Below are 23,168 nucleotides of genomic sequence, written 5' to 3' on the forward strand. Positions count from 1 at the left end.
TTGCATAGTGGTAGAGTCTGGGCTTTTAGTGTACTCATCACCCAAAAGGTGATTTGGTAACCCAATAGGTAGTTTTTCAACCCTTACCTTCCTCCCATGTTCCCATCTTTTGTAATCTCCAATGTATATTATTTACCACTATATATCCATGTGTACTCAGTTTAGCTCCCGCTTATAAACGAGAACATAAAGTATTTGACTTTCTGTTTTTGAGTTATTTTACTTACGATAATTGCCTCCAGTTCCTCTAATGTGTTCCATTGATCTATATATCTATTTTTATACCAGTGCCATGGTGTTTTTGTTACTAAGCCTTGGGAATCCTAGATTTTATATATCTTTTGCAGCAAAATATATGATTTCTTTTTCATGGCTGAGTAGTGCTTTGTGGAATTTATGGTATATAGTATTTCTGGTGTGTGTATATGTGTATATATGTATGGAATATGGCATTTGTTACATATATGTGTGCATATGTATACACACACTATATTATATTTTATACACACACACACACACACACACACGTACACACACATTTTCTTTATCCAACTATCCATTAGTGGACATTTAAGTTGATTCCTTATCTTTGGCATTTTGAATAGTGCTGCCAGAAAAATACAATTACAGATATCTTTTTTATATAATGATTGGGTGTATCATTGGGCATATACTCAGTAGTGGGATTACTGGATCAAATGGTAGTTCTATTTTTAGTTCTTGGATTAATCTCCATACTGTTTTCCATAAAGGTTGTGCTAATTTACACTCCCATCAACAATGTATTTGCATTCTCTTTTCTCCACATCCTCACAATATCTATTGTTTCTTGACATTTTAATATTAACCATTCTGACTGATGATGTAAGATGGAATCTCACTGTGATTTTCATTTGCATTTATCTGATAATTAATGATGTTGAGAATGTTTTTCATATGTTATTGGTTGCTTGTATGTTTTCTTTTAAAGTGTCTGTTCATGTGTTTTGCCCACTTTTTAATGGAGTTATTTATTTATTTATTTATTTTGTTGAGTTGTTTGAGTTCCTTGTAGATTCTGGGTATTAGCCCTTTGTCAGATGCATGGATTGCAGATATTTTTCCCATTCTGTATGTTGTTTGTTTACCCTGTTGATTGTTTATTTTGCTGTGCAGAAGCTTTTTCCTTTAATTAACTCTCATTTATATATTTTTATTTTTATGATGTTTGCTTTTGAGGAGTTGGCCATAAATTCTTTGCCTTGACCAATGTTCAGTAGAGTTTTTCCTAGGTTTTCTTCTAGGATGTTTACAGTTTCAGGTTGTACATTTAAGTCTTTTTTTTTTTTCTTTTTGGCGGGAGTGCAGTTGTGTGATCTTGGCTCACCACAACCTCCACCTCCTGGGTTCAAGCAATTTTCCTGCTTCAGACTCCTGAGTAGCTAAGATTTCAGGGATATGCCACCACACTGAGCTAATTTTGTATTTTTCATAGAGATGGGGTTTCTCCATATTGTTCAGGCTGGTCTCGAACTCCTGACCTCAGATGAGTCGGGAGTTCCATCCACCTCAGGCTCTCAAAGTGCTGGGATTAAAGGCGTAAACCACCATGCCTGGAATATTTAAATCTTTAATTCATCTTCAGTTAATTTTTTTATATGGAAAGAGATATAGGTATAGTTTCATTTGTCTGCATATGGTTATCCAATTTTTCCAGCACCATTTTAATAGAGTGTCCTCTCCCTAGTATATGTTTTTGTTGACTTAGTCAAAGGTCAGTTGGTCGTAGGTATGTGGCTTTATTTGTGAGTTCTCCATGCTGTACCATTTATCTATATGTCTTTTGGTTACTATAGCATTGAGAACTCTAAATTTGTTACATGTTTTCAGTAAATTTTTAGGATACAAAATCAACATGCAAATAGCTGTGACATTGCTAAACACCAATAATAATAGTCAAGCTGAGAACCAAATCAAGATCTCAATCCCATTTACAATAGTTACAAAAAAAAAAAATACATAGGCATACATTTAATGAAGGTAGTGAAAGATCTCTACAAGGAGAACTGCAAAACACTAATCATAGATGACACAAACAAATGGAAAATCACCCCATGCTCATGGATTTGAAGAATCAATATCAATAAAATGACTATACTAACCAAAGCAATGTACATATTCAACACCATTCCAATACATTGCCAACGTCATTTTTCACAGAATTAGAAAGAAAAAGTCCTAAAATTCTTATGGAACCAGAAAAGGGCTTGAATAGCCAAAGCAGTCCTAAGCAACCAGAACAAAGCTGAAGGTATCACATACCTGACTTCAAATTATACTGAAGACAGATTTATATAATGAGAGAAGACCTGATGTACAGCAGTGTGCTCCATTAATTGTATTGACTATTAAGAAATTACAGTGGTTTCATTCTAGATGGTAAACAACCACTGCTCAAATCCTTGTGGAAAATGTCCTCCACCCCCCATCATGCCACACTGGATGCCTGGCTTTTCAAACCTCCTCAGTGTTAATCCAGAAACAAGAGTTAACATATAGCCCCAGAGGGACCTCCAGGACCCTGCTTCTCTCATATGGCTCTACGGATTTATTCTGATTAGTCCTGTAATTTCCATATGACTTATTAAATATGTTGAACCTCACATCCACACATACTTTCCAGACAAGAAATTTTGATGGGGGAAAAAATTCTTGAGTAAACAAACACATTAATACTCATTTAATAAAAACTGCTTTATTTCTCACATGGAACTCATGAACATATAAAAACCCTTGATTGTTAGTCAGTCTCAGGTATGTTCACAGAAATACAGATATGTTTTTTATCATTCATTTCCAAAAACATTATTACAGATTAGAGCAACAAGGTGCTGTTACCTTATCATTCCGCAGTTTTGTATATGCTTATGATGTTGGTATAATCATTGTTATAACTATTATGATACTATTCACAGAAAGCATGCATTAAGCACTTACTGTGTGTCAGGCTTTGTGATAAATTATGGTGATACAGAGGTTCATTTGCTAGTCCCTAAGAACCCATAATCTAGTTTAAGAAGAGGATGGAGAACGAACTTGTAAGCAGTTAAATTGCAATTCAGAGTGATCATCACAGTATTACAGATGAATAGGAAGTGTGCCTGGAGCTCTGAATACTTTCAGCCACTTCTAACCTGAGGAGTTAGAGAAGACTTCAGTATGTGCTTACATTTCACATAAATCTGAAACAATTAGAATTTATTTGTTAGGCGGAGACATATAGCTATGTATAAGGTAAAGAGAATAGCACATTTAAACTCACAGAGTCTAAAAGTGGCCATATGTGTTCTAATATTATTGGAGCTCAAGGAAACTGAGAGAGACACTAGGAAGTACAGTCGCAGAGAGCCTTCTCTGATGGCTTGTGTGGGGAATTGCTGAATTGTTTGTTAATCTTGTGTAATGAAGACCCAGTGGAGTTTTAGCCACAGGTTGAAGAGAGCTCACAAGTTATTATTGAGCTGGGTGTGTTAACTCTTGAGTTAGCAGTAGTCGCTAGTGTGAGGTACAGGGAGACTGGACAGGAGGCTGTTGCTATGTGTGAGAAACTTTTATTCTCTAAAAGTTTCATATGAAGAAACATCTGGGAAATAAAGATGTTGTAGAGAAGAAAACACCATCGCTACCATGGATAGCATCCAAACTAACACTGGAAATCAAATTTCAATTAGAAAATTGCTTAGGAAACATAGTGTCAGAGGAAGAAGGGCCATGTAATTCAAGTCTATGATGACATCTCTTTCAAGTCTCCCAACACACCTGATTCAGAAGATGGAATCAGTCTATTAGCTGAAGTCTTCCTCAGCTAATAAGTGTTTATTGAATAACTATTGGATATCAGGTGATGGGTTAGTTATTAGGAACACATATACCCACATACATGCACACGTCCACACACACACACACAGATATAAAACATGTTTGTATTTTTCAGAAGCATATGGTTTATGAGATAAACAAATGGAAATAATGAAAATTATTATTTTTAGTAGCAAGTTTGAGAATATCCCACAGGGTGTGGCTCATTTTTGTTAGACTTTGACAAATCATCTCAAAGGCTAGGCTTCCCAGACATATGTGTTATCTGTGGCTCAAGACTACGAGTAGCAGTCATTCCTTTGATTGAAACAATGAGAGACAAAGAGCAGAAAGAGAAAGGAGTTGGTCTGCGACGTAAATGGTAATAGGGACCCAGAGAAGAAAGCCTTTACTGGGCAACACTATAGAGAGTTTTGTAGAGAACAGAAATATCCAATGGGAATTTATTTTTTGCTGAAGTTTTCTGTCTTGTAATATGTTCTCTGGATGAAATCTGTGGACAACTGTGGGAGTGTGGGGGTGCAAGGTAGCTCCCTGCAGAGCAAAGCATTTGCAAAGGCCTGAGGGGACATGGGAAATTTGAATCATTGTGGCTTGTGTATTGAAAGTAGGGGGCAGTTATTATGCATGAGATGAGGACTGAGAGACACGGAGGGCTTGGGAAGATTTTGGTCTTCATCTTAAGAGCCAAGAAAAGCCATGATGTGATTGTCTGAACAGCAGTGACTGATCGCTACGTGTTTTTTTTTTTTGCAAATAATATGGAAACTGATGTTATTGTAAATAATTCATTTTAGGGCTGCTAGCACATACATAAACAGGTCTATAAGGAATATTCCAGGTAAGTGGAGAAGGAAAAAGTGGTAGATTCAAAAGATATTTAGGAGTTAGAATCAACAGTGTTTTGTGATTGCACATGCAGGATCAAGAGAATGACTACTAGGTTTCTGGCCTGGGCAATGGGATTGGTGGGGTCACATAAACTGAGAGTGGGAGTACTAAAGGAAGAACAGATTTGTTGAGGAAGAGCAAGAATTCCATTTTCTATAAGCAAATTCTGAGGTGCTTTTGGGATGACCATCAAGAGGGCAGAGGTAGGGAGACTGGAATTCAGGGAAACCTGTGAGCTGGATGTATAAAATTGAGGTTATTGGCATGCAGATAACAGAGTGGATCACCCAGGCCAGCTAGAGTTTAGGGTATATGAGAATGATCTGTAAAGCTTTCTACAGAAGCATCCAGGACCCACCTCTAGCATTTCTGGTGCAGTAGGTCTTGGATAGAGCCCATGCTTTACATTTCTAATATTCTCACTCAAAGATAGTTCTGAGGCTGCTAATTTGAGGGCCACACAGAGAATAGCACTCACCTAGAGAATAAATAATAATGAAACAAACAAATAGAAATAAAAATGTGACCTGTGGGGAACAGTACAATAGAGTCAATTAAGCTGAATTTGTATTCAGAAGCTCCCAGCTAAGAGCCATGAACATTTGGGCCAAAGAAGTAAACTAAGTAAACTAAACAAAGACTCAATCTCTCTATTTGTTTAAAAAAAAAAAAAGGAAGATAATAAAAGTAGCACAAATTCATAATGTGTTAGTTTGAGGTCAAAAAAGACAGCTAAAGGAAAACACTGAGCATGGTGTTAAGTATATGCTCGGAGTTATTTGCAAGCCAGTCCTAAGTAATCCAGCATTTAAATATAGATTAGATGATACTGAGTTGGTGAAAGTCAAAGATCAAGAGGAAAATCAAGACCATGTGATAACACGGATGCCAAGGAAAGAAAGGTTTTCACAAAGGCGAGAGTTGTTATGAGTGTCAGATGCTTTTGAGAATTTCAAGGAGATGCGGACAAAAAGAAAAAAACAACTATTGAATTTAGAGATAGCTGGTAATATAAAATAGGCCATTTAAGGAAAGTGATGTGAGGTGCAGAGATAGTGTCTATGAAGCACATAGAACAGAGCCTAGCATAAGCCAAGGGCTCCGGTGACAGTTGCTGCTGTTATCATTATCATAGTTTAAAGCAGTTTGTAATATGCACGTGTTGGCATGCAGGTTGAAGGAAATATATTTAGTTTAGGATAAGCTCTGCAATTCCCAAATAAATGCATTTCCATTGAACAAGCTATGTCCCATTCAGGTTTAAATAAGCTGAAACAGTTTTTAAAAGCATGATTTCAAACTGCAATGTGGCAGATACGTCATGCAACTTTAACAAGGGCCCTTTTTACATTTGCTGCAAGAATTAATGGCTCTGGGATACATCAAGAACTGTCAGTTCTCACAGCAGCTCCACGAATCAATTGAACTTTTAAAATCCTTGCCCTATACTCCCCATTTCTCCCATGCCAGCAAAGTGAACAATTGTCTGATCTTTGGCAGCAGGGAGAAAGCTATCTTTGCCTCTTGCCAGCTGAGAAATGGTTTGTTTCCCTTTCAAACACCACTGCATTCTTCCTGCAATTTCCCTTTACCATTAAATATTTTATAACTCAGTCTCATGCCAGTGCTCCTTCCTGGGTGCCTGATATATGACAGATTCTGCAGGAGATTTTAATATATATGGCAGCAGGTTTCATTTACACTATTCCTACAGAAGAGGCTGCTGGAGTCAACAACCATATTTAAATGGCTTCTGGCTTGTAAAGGCAGTTTGCTAATCCTAAAAGCTTTTAGATTTCATTGCCAGATTCTTACCTTTTCTTAGGGAATCGTCATATCATGGACTCTATGGGAGAGAAAAAACTGCTCGAGGAATCTGACGTTTTCTTTGTTTGTTTAAAAAGAAATCTTACACAGTCTTACATTTCAATTTTTTTCCTTAAACAGAGTGAATTGTGTACAGGAGGTTAAATGCTTTATAGACAAGAAAAAAGAAAAAACTGCACTAGAACCAACATATTCATCATCATCTTCTTCATCTTAATTTTCATCATCTTCCTCCTCCTCATCATCCTCTTCATCTTCCTCCTCATCATCCTCCTCTTCCTTCTTTTTCTTGCTTTTTTCAGCCTTGCCAACTCCCTTTTTTGCTGCATCAGACTTTCCTTTAGCTCGACATGCAGCAATATCCTTTTCACATTTTTCCTTCAGCTTCTCAGCCTTCTTTTCATAAGGCTGCTTGTCATCTGCAGCAGTGTCATTCCACATCTCTCCCAGTTTGTTCGCAACATCACCAATGGACAGGCGAGGATATTCTCCTTATTTTTTGGGCGATACTCAGAGCAGAACGGGAAAAAGGCCTAAGGAGGCCTCTTGGGTGCATTGGGATCCTTCTTTTTTATCTCCCTTTTAGGAGGGTTATAGGTTTTCATTTCTCTTTGTTAATGGGCCCTGTCCACCTTTCCCATATCTTCATATTTTCCTTTCTCTGTAGCAGACACGATTTTCTGTTTCTCTGAGCACTTCTTAGAAAACTCTGAGAAGTTGACTGGAGCAGCTGGGCGCTGCTTCTTATGCTCCCCCTGACAAGTTTGCACAAAAAATGTATATGATGACATTTTGTCTCTCGGCCTCTTAGGATCTCCTTTGCCTATGTTTAGTTATTTTCCTGCCCTAAGAATTGAGGCCACCGCACTTCAGCAGATGTAAGAGAGGAAATCCTGGAGCTCTGGGTTGGGTTCCCATCCTCGCAAGAGTGGCCCGCCCAAAACTCACTATGAAGTATTGGCGCGTCCGCCCGCTGAACTCTAGAAGACAAAGAGGAAATCTGACATGTTTAAGCCAGGAGTGTGAAGAATTTGTTTAGGGTCTAGCCTGAGTCTCAGTGTTTTCCTTTTTTTTTTAATTAGGTGATTTTGCTCTTCTCATCTAGTATTCCTTTTCCTGTGCCAATTCACTCACACATATTCAAGCCTAGCTCCAATGCCAACACTTTAAGAAACCCTCAGAGATAACTATAGCCTGAATTAAGCTCTCCCTTTCTTTGACTATCTCATGCAATTATTATCTGTAATAGCCAATTTAGGTCTCTTGTTCCTGCAACAAAATATGTGCTCCCACAGTGTGCTGCATTGTGCTGGCAACATAGAGACCTCCATAAGTAATATTCAGGTTCCACTCAGTACTTAAGGGGAAACCCAGCCATCGTTTTAATTCATAATAAATTAACTTTCATTGCAAAATCTGCAGGGATTTCTGTCTTCTAGCCCAACATTTTCTTCCCATTTTGCCTTTAATGAATTAACCACCACTACCTCTCACTGTGCATTTAATTACTGTACTGATTACTTACTATGTATGCTACATGACATGGAAAGAATAGAAAACTTAAAAGCAAAGCACTCTCCCTGACCTCCCTGGGGATAGAGACCGAAACCTATAAAAAATAAGAAAACACATTAAATTACCTATAATAAGTTCCAGATAAGTGATCCAGATAATTGCACAGCTCCTGTGGCCCCAAGTGATAGGGTACTAGTCCTCATGCCAGGAGCAGTACTTCCTTGAGCTGATCCCTAGACCTTGGTCATGGTGCTTGGAAAACCCTTTCTTATCAGCATCTCTGCTCATCGTAATCCTAATATTCCTCTATTCTTCCTGTCCCTCTTTATTGGAAAACCTTTTCCAATTGTTTTGCTTTGTTTTCTCCTTCTTTGTCCTCCATGCTGCTGAGCTGATTTTCCCTCCTTTTATGAAATTCTGTGCTCTTTCCTGAGGTGGTTGGAGCTCTTCTATGTCCGAACTTAATTCACTTTCCAGGCATTTTTAAAATAGAGTTTTTCTTCACTATAACACTTTTGTTTTTTACTGTTTTGAGACAGGGCTTCACTCGGTAGTGTAGGCTGGAGTGTAGTGTCACAATCAGAGCTCACTGCAACCTCGAACTCCTGGGCTCAAGTGATCCTTTTACCTTAGCCTTCTGAACAGCTGGGGTCACAGGCATGCACCACCACACCTAATTTATTATTATTTGTAGAGATGGGGTCTCCCTATGTTTTCTAGGCTGGTCACAGACTCCTGGGTTTAAGTGATCCTCCCACCTTGCCCCCGTAGTTCTGAGATTACAGGTGTGAGCCAGAGTGCCTGGCCTATGATACCACTTTTTAACACAAACAGTTAGAAAAATGGTATATAAAAAGTCTCCTTTCTTTCTTTTTTTTTTTTTTTTGAGATGGCGTTTTACTCTTGTTGCCCAGGTTAGAGTACAATGGTGCGATCTTGGCTCCCTGCAACCTCTGCCTCCTGGGTTCAAGTGATTCTCCTGCTTCAACCTCTCAAGTAGCTCGAATTACAGGTACCTGCCACCACACCCAGCTAATTTTTTGTATTTTTAGTAGAGATGGGATTTCACCATGTTGGCCAACTGATCTCCAACTCCTGACCTCAGGTGATCCATCCACCTTGGCCTCCCAAAGTGCTGGGATTACAGGTGTGAGCCACTGCACTCAGCCAAAAGTTCTCCCTTCTATAAATACCTATTCTGTGCCTCTCTGTGTCAAGCCATCTATAGGCCCATGGATTAAAGATATGAAGACCTTCTCTGCTCCATGGAAGTTCATGGTCCAGTCAGATGGGAGCTTCACAAGCTGATGAATGTGAAGAGAGTGATGTCTGATAGCAGGGCCCACTCTGGAATAAGGGAACATAAAAAAAGCCTTGAAAGACAAATTGGAATTCACTGGAACATTAGGCCCCTCCTGTTTACTTACAGGAACCTTCATCCATATAATTCTTTTGAAGGCAATAGCTCTATAACAAATTATTTACCAAATTACATTCCTAGAAGCAGAAGTTTGATTAAGTACATGCCAAAATAGTACCATATACTATACCCAGCTTAGTGTATTGGACTATCTTAAAAGTGGCATCGCTTTAAAAAATATAAACAAGTTTCCAAAAGTGTTGAATTTGCTCACAGATGAGAGTTTTATATCTGATTACTAAAATACACCAAGGTTGTTTAGGGCCATAACTTTTATAGTTCTCCATGTTCTCATTCTCACAAATGTTCCATGTTTCTTCTTCAGAATAAAAACACTCAGCTGGATACATTAGAGCATACTCTGCCACCTTAGGGCACAGCAAGAAAATAAGGAATTGCACCTTATATTTTACTTTTGGCTTATTTTTGTTTATGTCCTATTTTATGTGTTTTGTAGTCTATCTTAAATGTTAAAAATTAAATGTATGTATGAATACATACATGAACTTTAATCAGATATGCAAATGTGGGTGTATACCATCCAAAATTATTAGTATCTCTTTATTAGGCTTTGTTTGATTGTAAGTAATAGAAAACCTGAGTAAGAGTGACTTAGACACAGTATGCTTATTATTTATTCAACAAAAATCTAGGTAGGTGGTCTTAGAGTTAGCATAACAACCTAGTGATTTTATTAAGAGTCCAGAATTTTTCTATATTTCCATACACATCTTTTGCATGATGACTTTCAAGAGTAAAATTTCACTTCATGATGAATTACACTTACCTTACCCAATGCCTCTGTGATTTCCAGTGAGTAATACTATATAGATAATATATAGTAAAATCCATAGGTAAAATTCTAAGGTTTCAAATGTGTTGATAATTTCAGTTATTTCCTTAAAGAATTATACCTAATATTTTATTATTATGTATTATATTGTTATTAAAAAGTTATACTAATAATGTTTTCTTTGAATTCAGTAAAGCCATTGTGAATTAATTTGGGCATTCTTTAAGCTATGAAAATGGAAAACCTCAGTGTATGTTAAGCTTGATATCTCAGCTTTCCCACCCCAGACTTTTGCAGAGCCATTTACTAGGGTCTCTGATCCTCTGTAATGTGTTGATAGATGATAACATGATGGAGAAATCGGTTGGTAGAATGGGGCGGTAACCACTAGAGACAGCAGTTGTCAGATGGAAATTAATTGATTGTAATTGCTTTGCCATTGTGTTGCACTTGAAGTCTGTAGCTTGTAAAAACCACTGATTATAAAATAAGGATCTCACTTTTTATGCTGTAGATTATGTTAATGAAAAACTGTTCTTAGGAGCATGATCAGTGAATATCAATAAATGGATAATGGAAATTAAAGGAAAAGTTAACTAACTGATCTTGAGTTAATATACTTCAGCAGCCAGAGTAGCAGTCAACTGTGCACCGTTTCATATTGAATTTTTTGCTCAGAGCTCTTGAATTTTAAATATTTCCCATAGAGAGATTGATTCTGTATGACTGTTTGTCACATACTGTCTTGAATAACAGATCTTTACTATAGAGAATCTCCTGCAAGATGGAAAATATGTCTGTTTTGCAGAGGCTTTATTTTGTGCCAAAGTATTAACAAGTAGATATTTTGAAATAGAAAACATAAGTTCTCATTGCAACACCAAGAAAAAGGACACCAATAGTGGTTTATTTCAATGCCTATGGAATATGAGTAACATATGTGTGAGGGTCTGTGTGAATCTGAAGGCCTTGCTTTTGCAATCTTTATCAATACTATAAAAAGTATACTAAAATGATGACATAAATGTTAAATTATATTTCACTTTTTGCTGTACAAAATGCAGTAACTTTTGTAAAATTGTGATGAGATTTTTAATTATATCTTTCATTTATAGCATTTAATTGTTAATGTTAGAGAGATCAGATATTTTGAAGGTATTTTTATGAGCACCAATTCTCATTAAGCCTCCCTGCCTGCCCTCAAGGACCTTACAGAGGAAAGGAACAGATAAAACAAAGAAAGGATTACTTGCAGGGTTGAATGCAGTGATGAAAGTGGTAAAAGGCATTGGGAGGCACAAAATGAGATCATCTCAGTTCTGAGGGTTTCTGGTGTCTTTAACAAAGAATGAAGGTCTGGGAAGAAGGAGCAATGTGACAGTTCTTGGTATTTTGGGGAAATAGAACAATAATTGAAAATTAAGTTGCATAAAGTTTTAGAGTGCAAGAAGAGACCAGAGAGATAAACATATAGATGGTCCATGCCCTGGTTTGCTCTACTATGGATTTTGAAGTTATTGCTCCGGGAGAGCCCCATGAGGATTTTTATATGTGGGAGAGACAGGGGTGAGTTTCCTTTTAAAATGTTCACTTTCCATCAGTTGTGACAATAAAAGCTCGTTGTGACCTTAATTTACTGTTTTAGTCCATTTTCTATTGCTTTAACTGAATACCTGAAGCTGGATAATTTATAAAGAAAATACACTTACTTCTTGCAACTTTGTAGGCTGGGAAGTCCAAGGTCAAGGGGCTGCATCTGCTGAGGGCGTTCTTGGTGGTGAGGGCTCTCTGCAAGCCCTTAGGCAGTGCAGGGCATCACATGGATGGGGGCAAGAGCATGTCAACTCAATCCTTCTTTCTCAAACAGCCAACAGTTCCGTCATGGAGCCTCACCCTGATGACCTTATCTAATCCTGATTACCTCCCAAAGGCCCTACCTTTAAACATATGAATTTGAGGATTAAATTTCCAACACATGGAATGGAATTTCGGAGACATATTCAAACAATTGCGGTTAATAAGCTGGTATAATGTGCCGTGCTGTTGAATATTATTATTAATCTAAATCTATGTAAAGGAAATTAAAAGCTTAAGCACTGAATAATTTATTCTTCTTTGATGTTTGAAGTATATTTTTTCTTGAATGTTGTAGTAGAATTGGTGCTAATAGTTTAATTGCTTAAAACTGTAACTAGAATAATGTCTACATGTGGTAATAGAGTCTGTATCTTGTAGATAGCACATATTTATGGTTAGTCTTGTATTTGGGATGCAGATATTGATATATAACAATTTGAGAACGTAAGTAATTATGATTTTAAAAATGCATGTTTAAGATAATGCTAAAAAATGACAATAATTGATCCTGTTAAATATTTACTAGAAACATTCTTCATATTTGAGAATCTGTTTCAGAATTTAGAACATTTGCATTTTAATTACATAATAAAAGGAGAAAGTGAAAGAATAATTGGCTTAGCTATTAGCCAATTATAGCTGTAACTAAAAAAAAATCCCCAAAACTGACATTGGATTCCACAGAACAGTTACAATATACATTGATCAGATGTTTAATTTTATTTGGCAGCAATAAAGGGAAGGAAATGTTGTTTCAATCCTTCATACAACATGTTTGTTAAAACTGAAATTAATGGGAGTGGATTTGGGGTGTTTAACTCAGGCTCATTCAGCTTTTAGTGTTTACGTGTCCTCAAATGGGGCTTCTCCAGAGTGACTCCAATAGTTAAAATGTAGTGGAGAAATAAGACAATTGAATACAGTGGTTACAGCCAGCTGCATTTGGTCAGTACCATGGAGGTTTGGGTCTGTCTGTCTAGAGTCCCAGAGGTCAGATCCCATGATAAGGCCTCCATACAGAGATCCAGGGCCAGTGACAGCAGTTGGTGGTGTCAGAATGTCCTGCTGACAGCATTTCCCACTGTGCTTTCCCTGACAGATACGACGACATATTCCACAGAGCGATCTGAGCACTTCAAACCCTGCCGAGACAAGGACCTTGCATACTGTCTCAATGATGGCGAGTGCTTTGTGATCGAAACCCTGACTGGATCGCATAAACACTGTCGGTAAGCCACTGGTGGAAAGAGCAGGCCCTCTGCAAGGCCTGGGGGTGGAGGGTGTTAACAGCGTCGGGAATGTAGTGTCTTGGATACCCACAGTCCCATCATTTGAATATCGGAATTGGGAGTCTTAATATGGAAAGGGCAAGGCTGCTGTGTCTTTAGCATTTGAAGAAGACAAAACGGAAGCAAAGTAGTTATGGCTTAAGTTTTACCTGACCAAGCAAAGAAAGATTTACTTTTAGATCTGCCAAGTTAATGGAAATAATTATTACATACTTTAGAAGCATATATTTATGATGTGGACCATAGGCATATATCCTAGTACTCAGAAATAATCTGTTCCTGAGAACCTACAGACTATAGCAAGAGAAGCAAACTGCTCATCTAAGATCTGGAATCTCAGCGTTTATTGTGAACTAACCCCAGAGACTTTGTGTCCAGAGAAAACCGCATTTTATTTTGTTTCTGCCCTCCTTTATTAATTTTGGTACTTTTTCTTAACACCTCTGATGAAACACTCTCCAGCAAGATGTTGTAAATGAAATCGTAGTCCTGTTATAGTCTAGGTAGAGAACTACTTGGGGAAAACTCCCAGTAGAGATCAGGAAGGTGTTTAATTGGTTTTTAGAGACATAAGGTTATATAACGGCTACAAATAAAAACAAGGGGGGATAAAGAGTGCACTTGTAGACACTGTAGCTTTAAGGCTCAGTAGAAGAATCAAATTAACATCTGAAAAATATTTCTTACCAAGCTTTCATTTCCAGCAGTACCCTGGTAATTTGTTTTTGCTGTTGTGTATGCATCAGTGATCATATATCCACAACCCTTTTCTTCTCTTTATTTACTCTTCTCATATGACACAGTTATTAAATTAATTATTCTGAATCGTGAAGCATGGAAAATTATGACTTTTTCTTATTACTATTATAAAACTCTATTCTCATGTTGTTTCACTAAGATAATGTAGAGGATATCTTATAGTTACGAACTTACAACATGCCATGCCAGCAGCAGCTGCCTGGTTCCAAGAGCCAGCTTTAGTCCACAGGGAAGATGTATTGCCACACTGGGCAATGGCACAGGTTTGGAAGAACAGATACATGGTATAGTAAGAGGGCTCTGTAAAAGTTACCATATGTCCTGTGCCAGGACAAATAGAACTGTGACCTTTCCTCACCCCAACATGTGGTGTTCATACGATTTTGGCAATGCCATTTCATTTGCCCTAGTTATAAAATGTACACCCTGTTCCTATGCTCTGCAAACCTAGGTTGAGAAAGAAGGGGAGTGAGGATTATTTCTCTCCACACTCCTCCTTTCTCATATTTATTGTGACTGGGCACGTATGGATAGGAAACACACAAGTGACATTAAGATGTCAAGGGGAAATCCAGGAATGAGCTACTATACCTTCAAAGCATGATGTGCGTGCAAGCTGTTTTAGATCCTCAACCATGTTGCAGTTACCTTGGCTAATCTAATGGGATTATCATGTGGAAGTGAGCAATGCAATAAATTATGTTTGAATTCCTAATCAATTGAAGAAGGGCTGTATCAGAAGCATTAGCTAAAGCAGTGGCTTTCTTTGATGGCGTTTTACCTGGAGGAGGGATCGGATCAGGTCCCACCACAGTATGCAGGCTGAGATGATTCATCTTTTCCAAAACCGTGACTATCAAGAGAACAAAGTAATTGTTCTTTTTCAGCATATGACCATGCTGTATTCTTCATTACTTCATGAGTGTATTAATTTGCTAGGACTGCTGTGCTACAGACTGGTTGGCTTCACTATAGAAATTTATTTTCTCACAGTCCTGAAGGTCAGAAGTTGAAGATCAAGGTGTCAGCAGAGTTTATTTCTTTTGAGGTCTATCTCCTTGGCTTGTAGATGGTCAAAGAAATGTATGTTCTCATCATGTTTCCTCTGTAGGTGTGTGTCTCCTAAATTTCCTCTGAGGACATCGGCCATATTAGATTAGAGCATAGCCTAATGACCTTATTTTAACTTCATTACTTCTGTAAAGACCTTTTTCCAAATATGGTCACATTCTGAGGAACTACTTCATGTAGGGATTTTATTTTTTGTAGATAAATTCAGTCTATAACAATGAGTTTCATGTCCATAAAAGAAAAATGATCTGCTTTTGTGCATAAGCATGTTCATGTCTAATTTTTGTAACACACATAAGCAGATATTTATCTACAGTTCAACTGAAATGATGTGCTTATATAATAATTTTGGCCTTCTGTCTTCATATTTCTTGCATATTTCAGTACAGACAACCTGTTATTTAACACAGATGCACAACATAGCTAATCATGACAAAAGACTAGCCTAAGACAAAATTGGAACTCGAGTAGGTTAATAGAAGCCTATAAATCTCCTACTAGTGTGTATGAATAAATCACACATCACATGTGCCTGCTATTCATCTCTCAAGCTTTGCTGTGAATAAAAAGGCTTATGTTCCTACATCAGCCACTTCTAAAAATTCCAATGTAGTTATTAATAATGTGCCATTTTGTACAGCACTCTATTTAAGTAGTATGTTCAGTCATTCTTCTCCTATTCAACAGATGTTTACTGAGCACCTCCTATCACTAAGATACTGTTGAATAAATACATACAGAAATGAATTTAAAAATTAAATGGCACAGTGCTTTGTAATGTGTTTGGAGTAAGTAAAATAATTAATCATTAGGAAATTTAAAAAAGCAAAATACTTCAGAGTGACTAACATGCTACCAGGGGTATCTTTATGACACTGTAGTTACTGGAGTTTGTTTCAAGTTAAATAAGATGCCATTTAATAGATCTAAGCACCAATATAATGGCTTGTGCATGACCCTAGCTTATTCAATAGTTTATATGTCTCAAAAGATTAGACATCTAAAGCTGAAAGAAATTAAAATTATATTTCCTAGATTTTTAAAAAAACATTGCAATCCTATAATAGACTGCATCAAATATTTTTTCTGTGTTGCGAAAATAGACCATGCTCTGACACATTTCTTTTTTCTTCTCAAGTAAGAATAGGAACAAAACTACCAAACTATTTGTGATAGAAATCCTGAAAGTACATGCTAAAAAAACAGACAATAGTAATCTCAGAAAAGGGAGGAGTTGAAGGTAGGCAGACTCATTTGTTTCCTTGTAATTTTCTTATTCCAGTTCTTCAAGAAACATTTGTGATATCAATACTTGGAAATTATAAAACAATTTAATAAAAAATGTTGCAGGAATACCAAAGTCCTAAAAATACCTTGACAGAAGGATTTTTAAAAGACATAAATAGAGAAAATTGATTTTCCTAAATTCAAAATATTATTTATGTGTGTGTGTGTGTGTGTGTGTGTGTGTGTATTTTTAAAAAAACTTTTCTGAGAGGGAGTCTTGCTCTGTCACTCAGGTTGGAGTACAGTGGTGTGATCTTGGCTCACTGTGGCCTCAATCTCCTGGGCTCAGGCCATCCTCTCTACCCAGCCTCCTGAGTAGTTGAAACTACAGGCACTCACCACTGTGCCCAGATAATTTCTGTATTTTTCTGTGTAGAGATGGGGTCTCACTAAGTTGCCCAGGTTGTTCTCCAACTCCTGGCCTCAAGCAATCCTCCTGCCTCGGCTTCCTAAAATGTTGGGATTATCATGCCCAGCCTCAAAATATAAAGCCACAGACCATCCACAGGCTAATTAGTGAAAACAGATTCTGATGTATTGCGGGACTTAGTATAGGACAAGGATTGTTTCATAAACCAGAGAAAAATGAGGGACTGATTGTTCAATAAATGATTGACTATGAGGTAAATAGAATCAGAAATGTATGTTGACACCTCTTTCTACATCAAAAGTGTACTAATGATTTCAAAAGTTAATGTAATAAACAAATAAAGCCTAAGGAAAATAATCGATAAAATTACATATTTATTTATGTTAGCAATTGTAAGGACCTTGTGAGCAAATAAAAGCAATGGAAGGCAAAAATTAACAACTTTGACACAGCATTACTTTTTATCTGAATATCATAAATCAGAAACAAAATTAAAAGACAAACTATGAGGAAACTGAATAACAAATACGGAAAAGAATTAAAATCCTGAAGTAGTCTTTAGATCAAAGGGTAACATTAAAATAAAATCTCAATAGGGAAATGGACAAAGGGGAGTAACATAATCTTCCTAAAGAGAAATACAAGTAACCAATAAACAAATATTAGCCTCACAAATAAATGCAAATTAGGTATTTTTTTATCCCATCCTTCATTTAAAGATTTTTAAAAGTGAATTCTGTACCCCGTTTGGTGAGGGGGCTATGAAAACACGTGTCCTCAAATACTACTTAAGGGAGTGTACTTTGTTAAAGATTTTTTTGTAGGTAATATTTTAGTATGTTTTAAAAGCCTTACACTGTTTCTAAGAATCCACCCTATAGACATGTTTGTGAAGATTTATTTGTAGGGATGCTCACTAAAGTTTTATCTGTAATAGCAAAAATTTTTAACAAGTCTGAAATTATTAATTTAAATGTCTATATAAATTAGACTACATTTGTACATTAGATGAATTTTCAGAGTGTTTTGAGAATATTAAATGGTCATTATGTCATGTTATGTATAAAAATTCAATATGAAATTTCAAACTTGAATATACAGTAGAATCCTAATTCTGAAAAAAAGAAGAAAAAAAAACTAAAAACGCCAAGAGTTTACAACTATTTTCTTCTTTCAAATTAGCGAATTTTCTAAGGTCTCTATATTACACATATATTTCATTTGTGTAATACCTGCTTAAGACACTTGACTCTTGCCTGTAGTCTTTCCATTAAGAAATATAGATAGTGACCCTGTCTCTGTGAAATCAAGGTCATTATAATTCACTATTAAGCTGATAAGAGAACTTTCAATTAAGTGCTTCCAGATTAAACACTATTAGGTCTATTTGAATGTGTCTGCTCCTTCTTTTATTAATAATTCAGTGTTACTTTTTATAGTAATTCTTTTTCATGTTGAAGTCATGTTTTGAAAACATTAAAAACACTGGATTTAATAAAAGGGCAATACACTCTACAGAAATGAAGCGGGATAAGGAGGAAGACAAGGCACCAGAAACACTTTGAATCGAAATAGTCTGAATAAAAGCAGAGTATTCTATGATCTTTTCATTTTCATGCCATTTCTAGAAATTTTAAAAATTTTGGAAATGGTGCCATGTATAATATATTGTACTACAGGGAAAAGAGGTAGCCATTGTAATTGCAAAGATTGCTACACATTTGAATGGACCAAATGTGTTTTAAGACCATGTTCAAGTTAAAGAGATGTGTCTCTTCTGAATTGAAGCTCATTAAATTTTTCAGCAGCCTTCCTGCAAAAATGGATTTTCAAAACTTTGGAAAGGATAGCATTTGGGCTGAATTTGACTTGTAGTGACCATTTTGGAAATCAACCAAGCAATTCACTTGAAGATACTTGAAGCACTTGAAATACGGAATTGCCAGAAAAAGAATAAGGCAGTCCAATAGCAACCATTGCCCGGGGTTATACGTTGGTAACAGGACTGATGGCCTGTGTAACAATCTGACTAACATCCTGATAGAGTTGGGGAGTGGGGGCAGCCATTGGCAAGGGAGAAGGGAACCCTAAAAATAGTTTTTTCTTCCTATTATAACTGGCTCTCTCTGTGGAGATTTTGAAATAAAAGCTTCCATTTTAACAGATTTGATTGGTCACTGTGTAACGACATTTCTACGATGTAATATATAAAATTAAAGGACCATCCCAGTTGGTGCTTTGCTCTGTCACTTTGGAGGTCCATTAGCTCTTCCATTCAGTGAGGATCCTCTTTATCAAATGGTTCTCCAGTAAGTGCTCTGAGAGCGGCAGCTAATGATTCCCTGTGGTTTAAGCAAGTCAGAATGAAAATGGAGTTTTGGCATACATCCTTGAACTCCATTGACAGCAGGGAATGAAGGCTAAAATAGCTATAAGTCCAGGCCAAGCAGCAGAGTCCCTGCAGAATGGTGTTAATAACAAGGTGAAGAACCTTAGAAGAATTTTTAAGTTCATCAAAGAAATGTTCATGAGAATATTTGCTATAGCCCAAACATAATTTTAGTAATTTGCAATAGCCATGTTGATAACAGGTGATCTACCAATTGAGTTTGACAAGAGGAAATGAGCAAAGTTGTAATGATTCTTCTCTGTGGACATAGTTTGTCATGATTGTTTTATAAATTCACCAAGCAAGCAAACAAAGAGCACAATGAATGTAATTTTGTAATTCCATGATGCTTAAGTAGTGGCTTACCTCTTCTAGTTTGACCTCTTTGTATTACAGCCCAGCTGGTATACTTAAAGGCTTATTTAAGTATCATGCAAAAGACCAGAAAAGCACATCCAATCAACACATCATTTAGTTATTAGCCAAAGATTACCTTATTTTAATGTTTTTTTCTGTGATTGGGATTTAGTTATTAGCCTAAGATTACCTTATGTTTTCTTCTGTGAAAAGAAGAAGGAAATGGTGTTTTCTAAGGAGGTCATTATGATTTGGGTTTGCTTTTGTATCCAAGAATTGACACAAATTTGTTTATTTAAAATACTTTCCTTGTGTGAGTTGGGGTAAGATATACAGGAGGCAAATGTGAGTGTTGAAAGCTGAGAGACCTGAGGTCAAAGTTCTACTCAGCTTTCTATTGGCTCTGTGGTTTTTTGCAAGTCATTTAATCAGAACCTACGCTACTTAATTTTGTTTCAGATAGTCTAATACTTGCCCTAAAAGGTTGATGCAGGAATTGAAAGCAACATAGAGAAAACAATGAATGCATAATACATACTATGTATGTATATGTTAGCTCTTTCTTCTTTCTCCTTTATGCTCATATTGAAGCCAAGGAAAAGCATGTTGCAGAAATCTTGTGAGAGAAATTGTACAGGTATCATCTGCCTTATTTAATTAATAGGAGACTTTGGTTTACAAGTGGGAAGTGGCATGCCAGAGAATTCCTGTGTACTGTATAATCTCAGGATTCGGAATCCCTGTTGCTAGTTTTGATATTTTGACAAATTAGGAATTTTCTATTATTTGTTACATTCTGCAAGCATTTCTTGTTTTTCCCAGTTTTTTTTCTTAATGACTCTTCATAGATTTAAAGGAAATATTGTTTTTCTTTTCCTATTTAATCAATGTAACTGGTCATAATTGTGTCATTAACATGCCATTGATGTTGATTTCACAGTTCTGTGAAATAGTACAATAGCCTGTTGAGTTTTTTGCAGAAAAGAAAAATACACTTCCATGTGAAAATGTACACACTGAGAATTATAGATTTTACTTGTGGAAAATATATGATTAAAAAAATGAAGTGGTTTACTTTTTTCTTAAGTCTTTCGCAAAATAGTTTTCTGAAAGTTTGGCTATCTGTATACTTCAGTGTTTAAAATATGTAGGTACTAAAATCAATTCTTAATGGCATAAGATAAAAACAATCTGATTTATGAAAGCCTGCAGAAAATAATAAAAGCAGAATATTTTTAAATGTGGGGTATGTTAGCAGCAAATATGGAACCCAAGGTAATCAAGGCATGTTCAACTCTACCTGGATAGTGTCAGATCTCTGGCAGTTATTACATTGCTTTGGATATGTAGCTTTTAGCTGCTCTCCTTTGTAAGGCTTAATACTTGTTTATGTGTAAGTATTCAGTCTCATACACACACACAGACATACACACTCTTTTTGTTTGCTCCCATGATGATTTATTTACCACCTGTAAAATGGGGATGATGATAACTGTCCTTCCTGGCAGTCATTGAACCATAATATATGTGAATGTCAACTGGAAGTTGTAAAATGCCATATAAATGCAAGGTATTGTAACTATGCGAAGCCTAAAATTACCTAATTGATTTTGGTCTGTTTCTTATCCCTTATAATGAGAATGCTAGCAACTAAAGCACCTTGAAAATTACTGGAGTGTTTTTATAGCCAATAGACTCCAGAATTTATATAGAATTTTATCAAACTTTCTTTGTACCAGTCTGATTATTTAAAGAAGATTTCACTATATAATGGTGTCTTTAAAATATTTAATTTTAAAAGAATAAATAAAAATATTTTTATTTCCTTGCAGATTCTTTAAAAAGTGCTGTCTTTTTGTCTTCTGCTTTTCCTAATAATTCTTATTTTTTCTGGCTGGTTGGACTCAATGCTCCACTGCTCCTAGTAGACAAATTATACATATTCTTAATCGAACATGGTGGCTCACACCTGTAATCACAGAACTTTGGGAGGCTGAGGTTGGTAGATCACCTGACATGAGGAGTTGGAAGACCAGCCTGGGCAACATGGTAAAACCCCATCTTCACTAAAAACACAAAAAAATTAGCCATGCGTGGTGGTGCCTGCCTGTAATCACAGCTACTTGGGAGGCTGATGCATAAGAATCACTTGAACCCAGAAGGTGAAGATCGCAAAGTTGCAGTGAACCGAGATAGTGCCACTGCACTCCAGCCTGGGTGACAGAGTGAGACTTCAGCTAAAAAAAAAAAAGAAAATTATGGATATTCTCTGTGATTCAGTTTTCTCATCTGTTAAGTGGGAAAAATAATATTATGACTTTCCAGGATTCTTTGAGGCTTGATGTAGGTAAAGTAGAGGTGCCTGGTATTGAGTAAACACAGTGAATTTATGGTAAATGGAGTATAATATAGTAAGTTAGAGGTTTTGTTATTTTATCTGCACAACTTTGTTGACAGATCAAAGAACTGGTGTCAGAGCTCCTTGATAGGTACTCAGAGTCTCCCAGCACAGTGAGCCTCGTGCACAGAGTACAATTTAGATTCACCAATGGGAATAAAAGAAAACAGGCACAGATACATTATTTAATACAACATAATACTGGATCTTGTGCAAGAATACATTTTAGAATCAAGGATCATTGTAGTTATTCAAGTTGTAAACTTAAAAGACAAGCAGAAATAGGAGGCCACCTTTTGTTAGGGGAATGCTTCCTTTTGACAGTTTCTGAAGAAAAAATACAGGTAAAACACCCTTTCCCCCCTACCGTTTAGGGCATTCCTGCTGTCGACCCTTTAGATGCACTTCCAAAAATTAAGAACATATCCATAAATATTATTTTAGCCAGAGATGATCTATCACTACAAATGTGAACATTAACTGGTACCACAGACACTGCTGTGCAAGCTTCTTGGGCAAATATTTCAGTAAAACCTTCTCAAAACAGTATAAAGATGGCTCAGCTGTTCTATAGACTCTGCCGAGGCAGTGAGGGAATTTGCTGTGATCCTCTGTTGTCTGCCCATCTCTGGGGATATTGAGAGGATTCTTGCTCCAGCCTAAATTTCACAGCTTCAGGCAGCGGGTTCCTGAACATGCTATTTCTTTCCAATTCACTTTGGTCTGAGCATCATTTAGGGCCAAATCACAATTTTTATGCATAAACCAAAATGCCAGTGTTTGTACCAGACTAGACAGGTTGACACCAGGTTCTACATGCTTAGCCTCCAAACTAAACTTGCTTCTTTATTGTCCCAGTGGTTCAGGAATTCAAAATGCATGAAAATAAGATGTTTAAACTCTGGCTTTATATACACTATTTACTCTTAGAGATAAGAGTATTGCTCTTTTGCTCTATTGCTCAGGATGGAGTGCTGTGGTACAATCATGACTCACTGCAGCCTCAGACTCCAGGGCTCAAGTGATCCTCCTTCCTCAGCCTCCCAAGTCTCTGGGACTACAGGTGCACACCATCATGCCTGGCTAA

At 36.6% G+C, this 23,168-nt stretch overlaps 1 protein-coding gene across 8 annotated transcripts in view; it reads left to right on the forward strand.

The window, feature by feature from the left end:
• Positions 1-23,168, forward strand: part of NRG3 (neuregulin 3) — a 1,106,210-nt gene that overhangs the window by 471,952 nt on the left and 611,090 nt on the right. For all 8 annotated transcript variants that reach the window (XM_064374391.1, XM_064374395.1, XM_064374396.1 and 5 more), the window contains exon 2: positions 13,261-13,390. In XM_064374391.1, the coding sequence (XP_064230461.1) occupies positions 13,261-13,390 (130 nt within the window). The remainder of the gene's footprint in view (positions 1-13,260; positions 13,391-23,168) is intronic.

The sequence above is a fragment of the Aotus nancymaae genome, unplaced genomic scaffold (genome assembly GCF_030222135.1).
Source record: "Aotus nancymaae isolate 86718 unplaced genomic scaffold, 86718_ANA_hifiasm-v0.15.2.pri h1tg000010l, whole genome shotgun sequence".
NCBI classification, from domain to species: Eukaryota; Metazoa; Chordata; class Mammalia; order Primates; family Aotidae; genus Aotus; species Aotus nancymaae.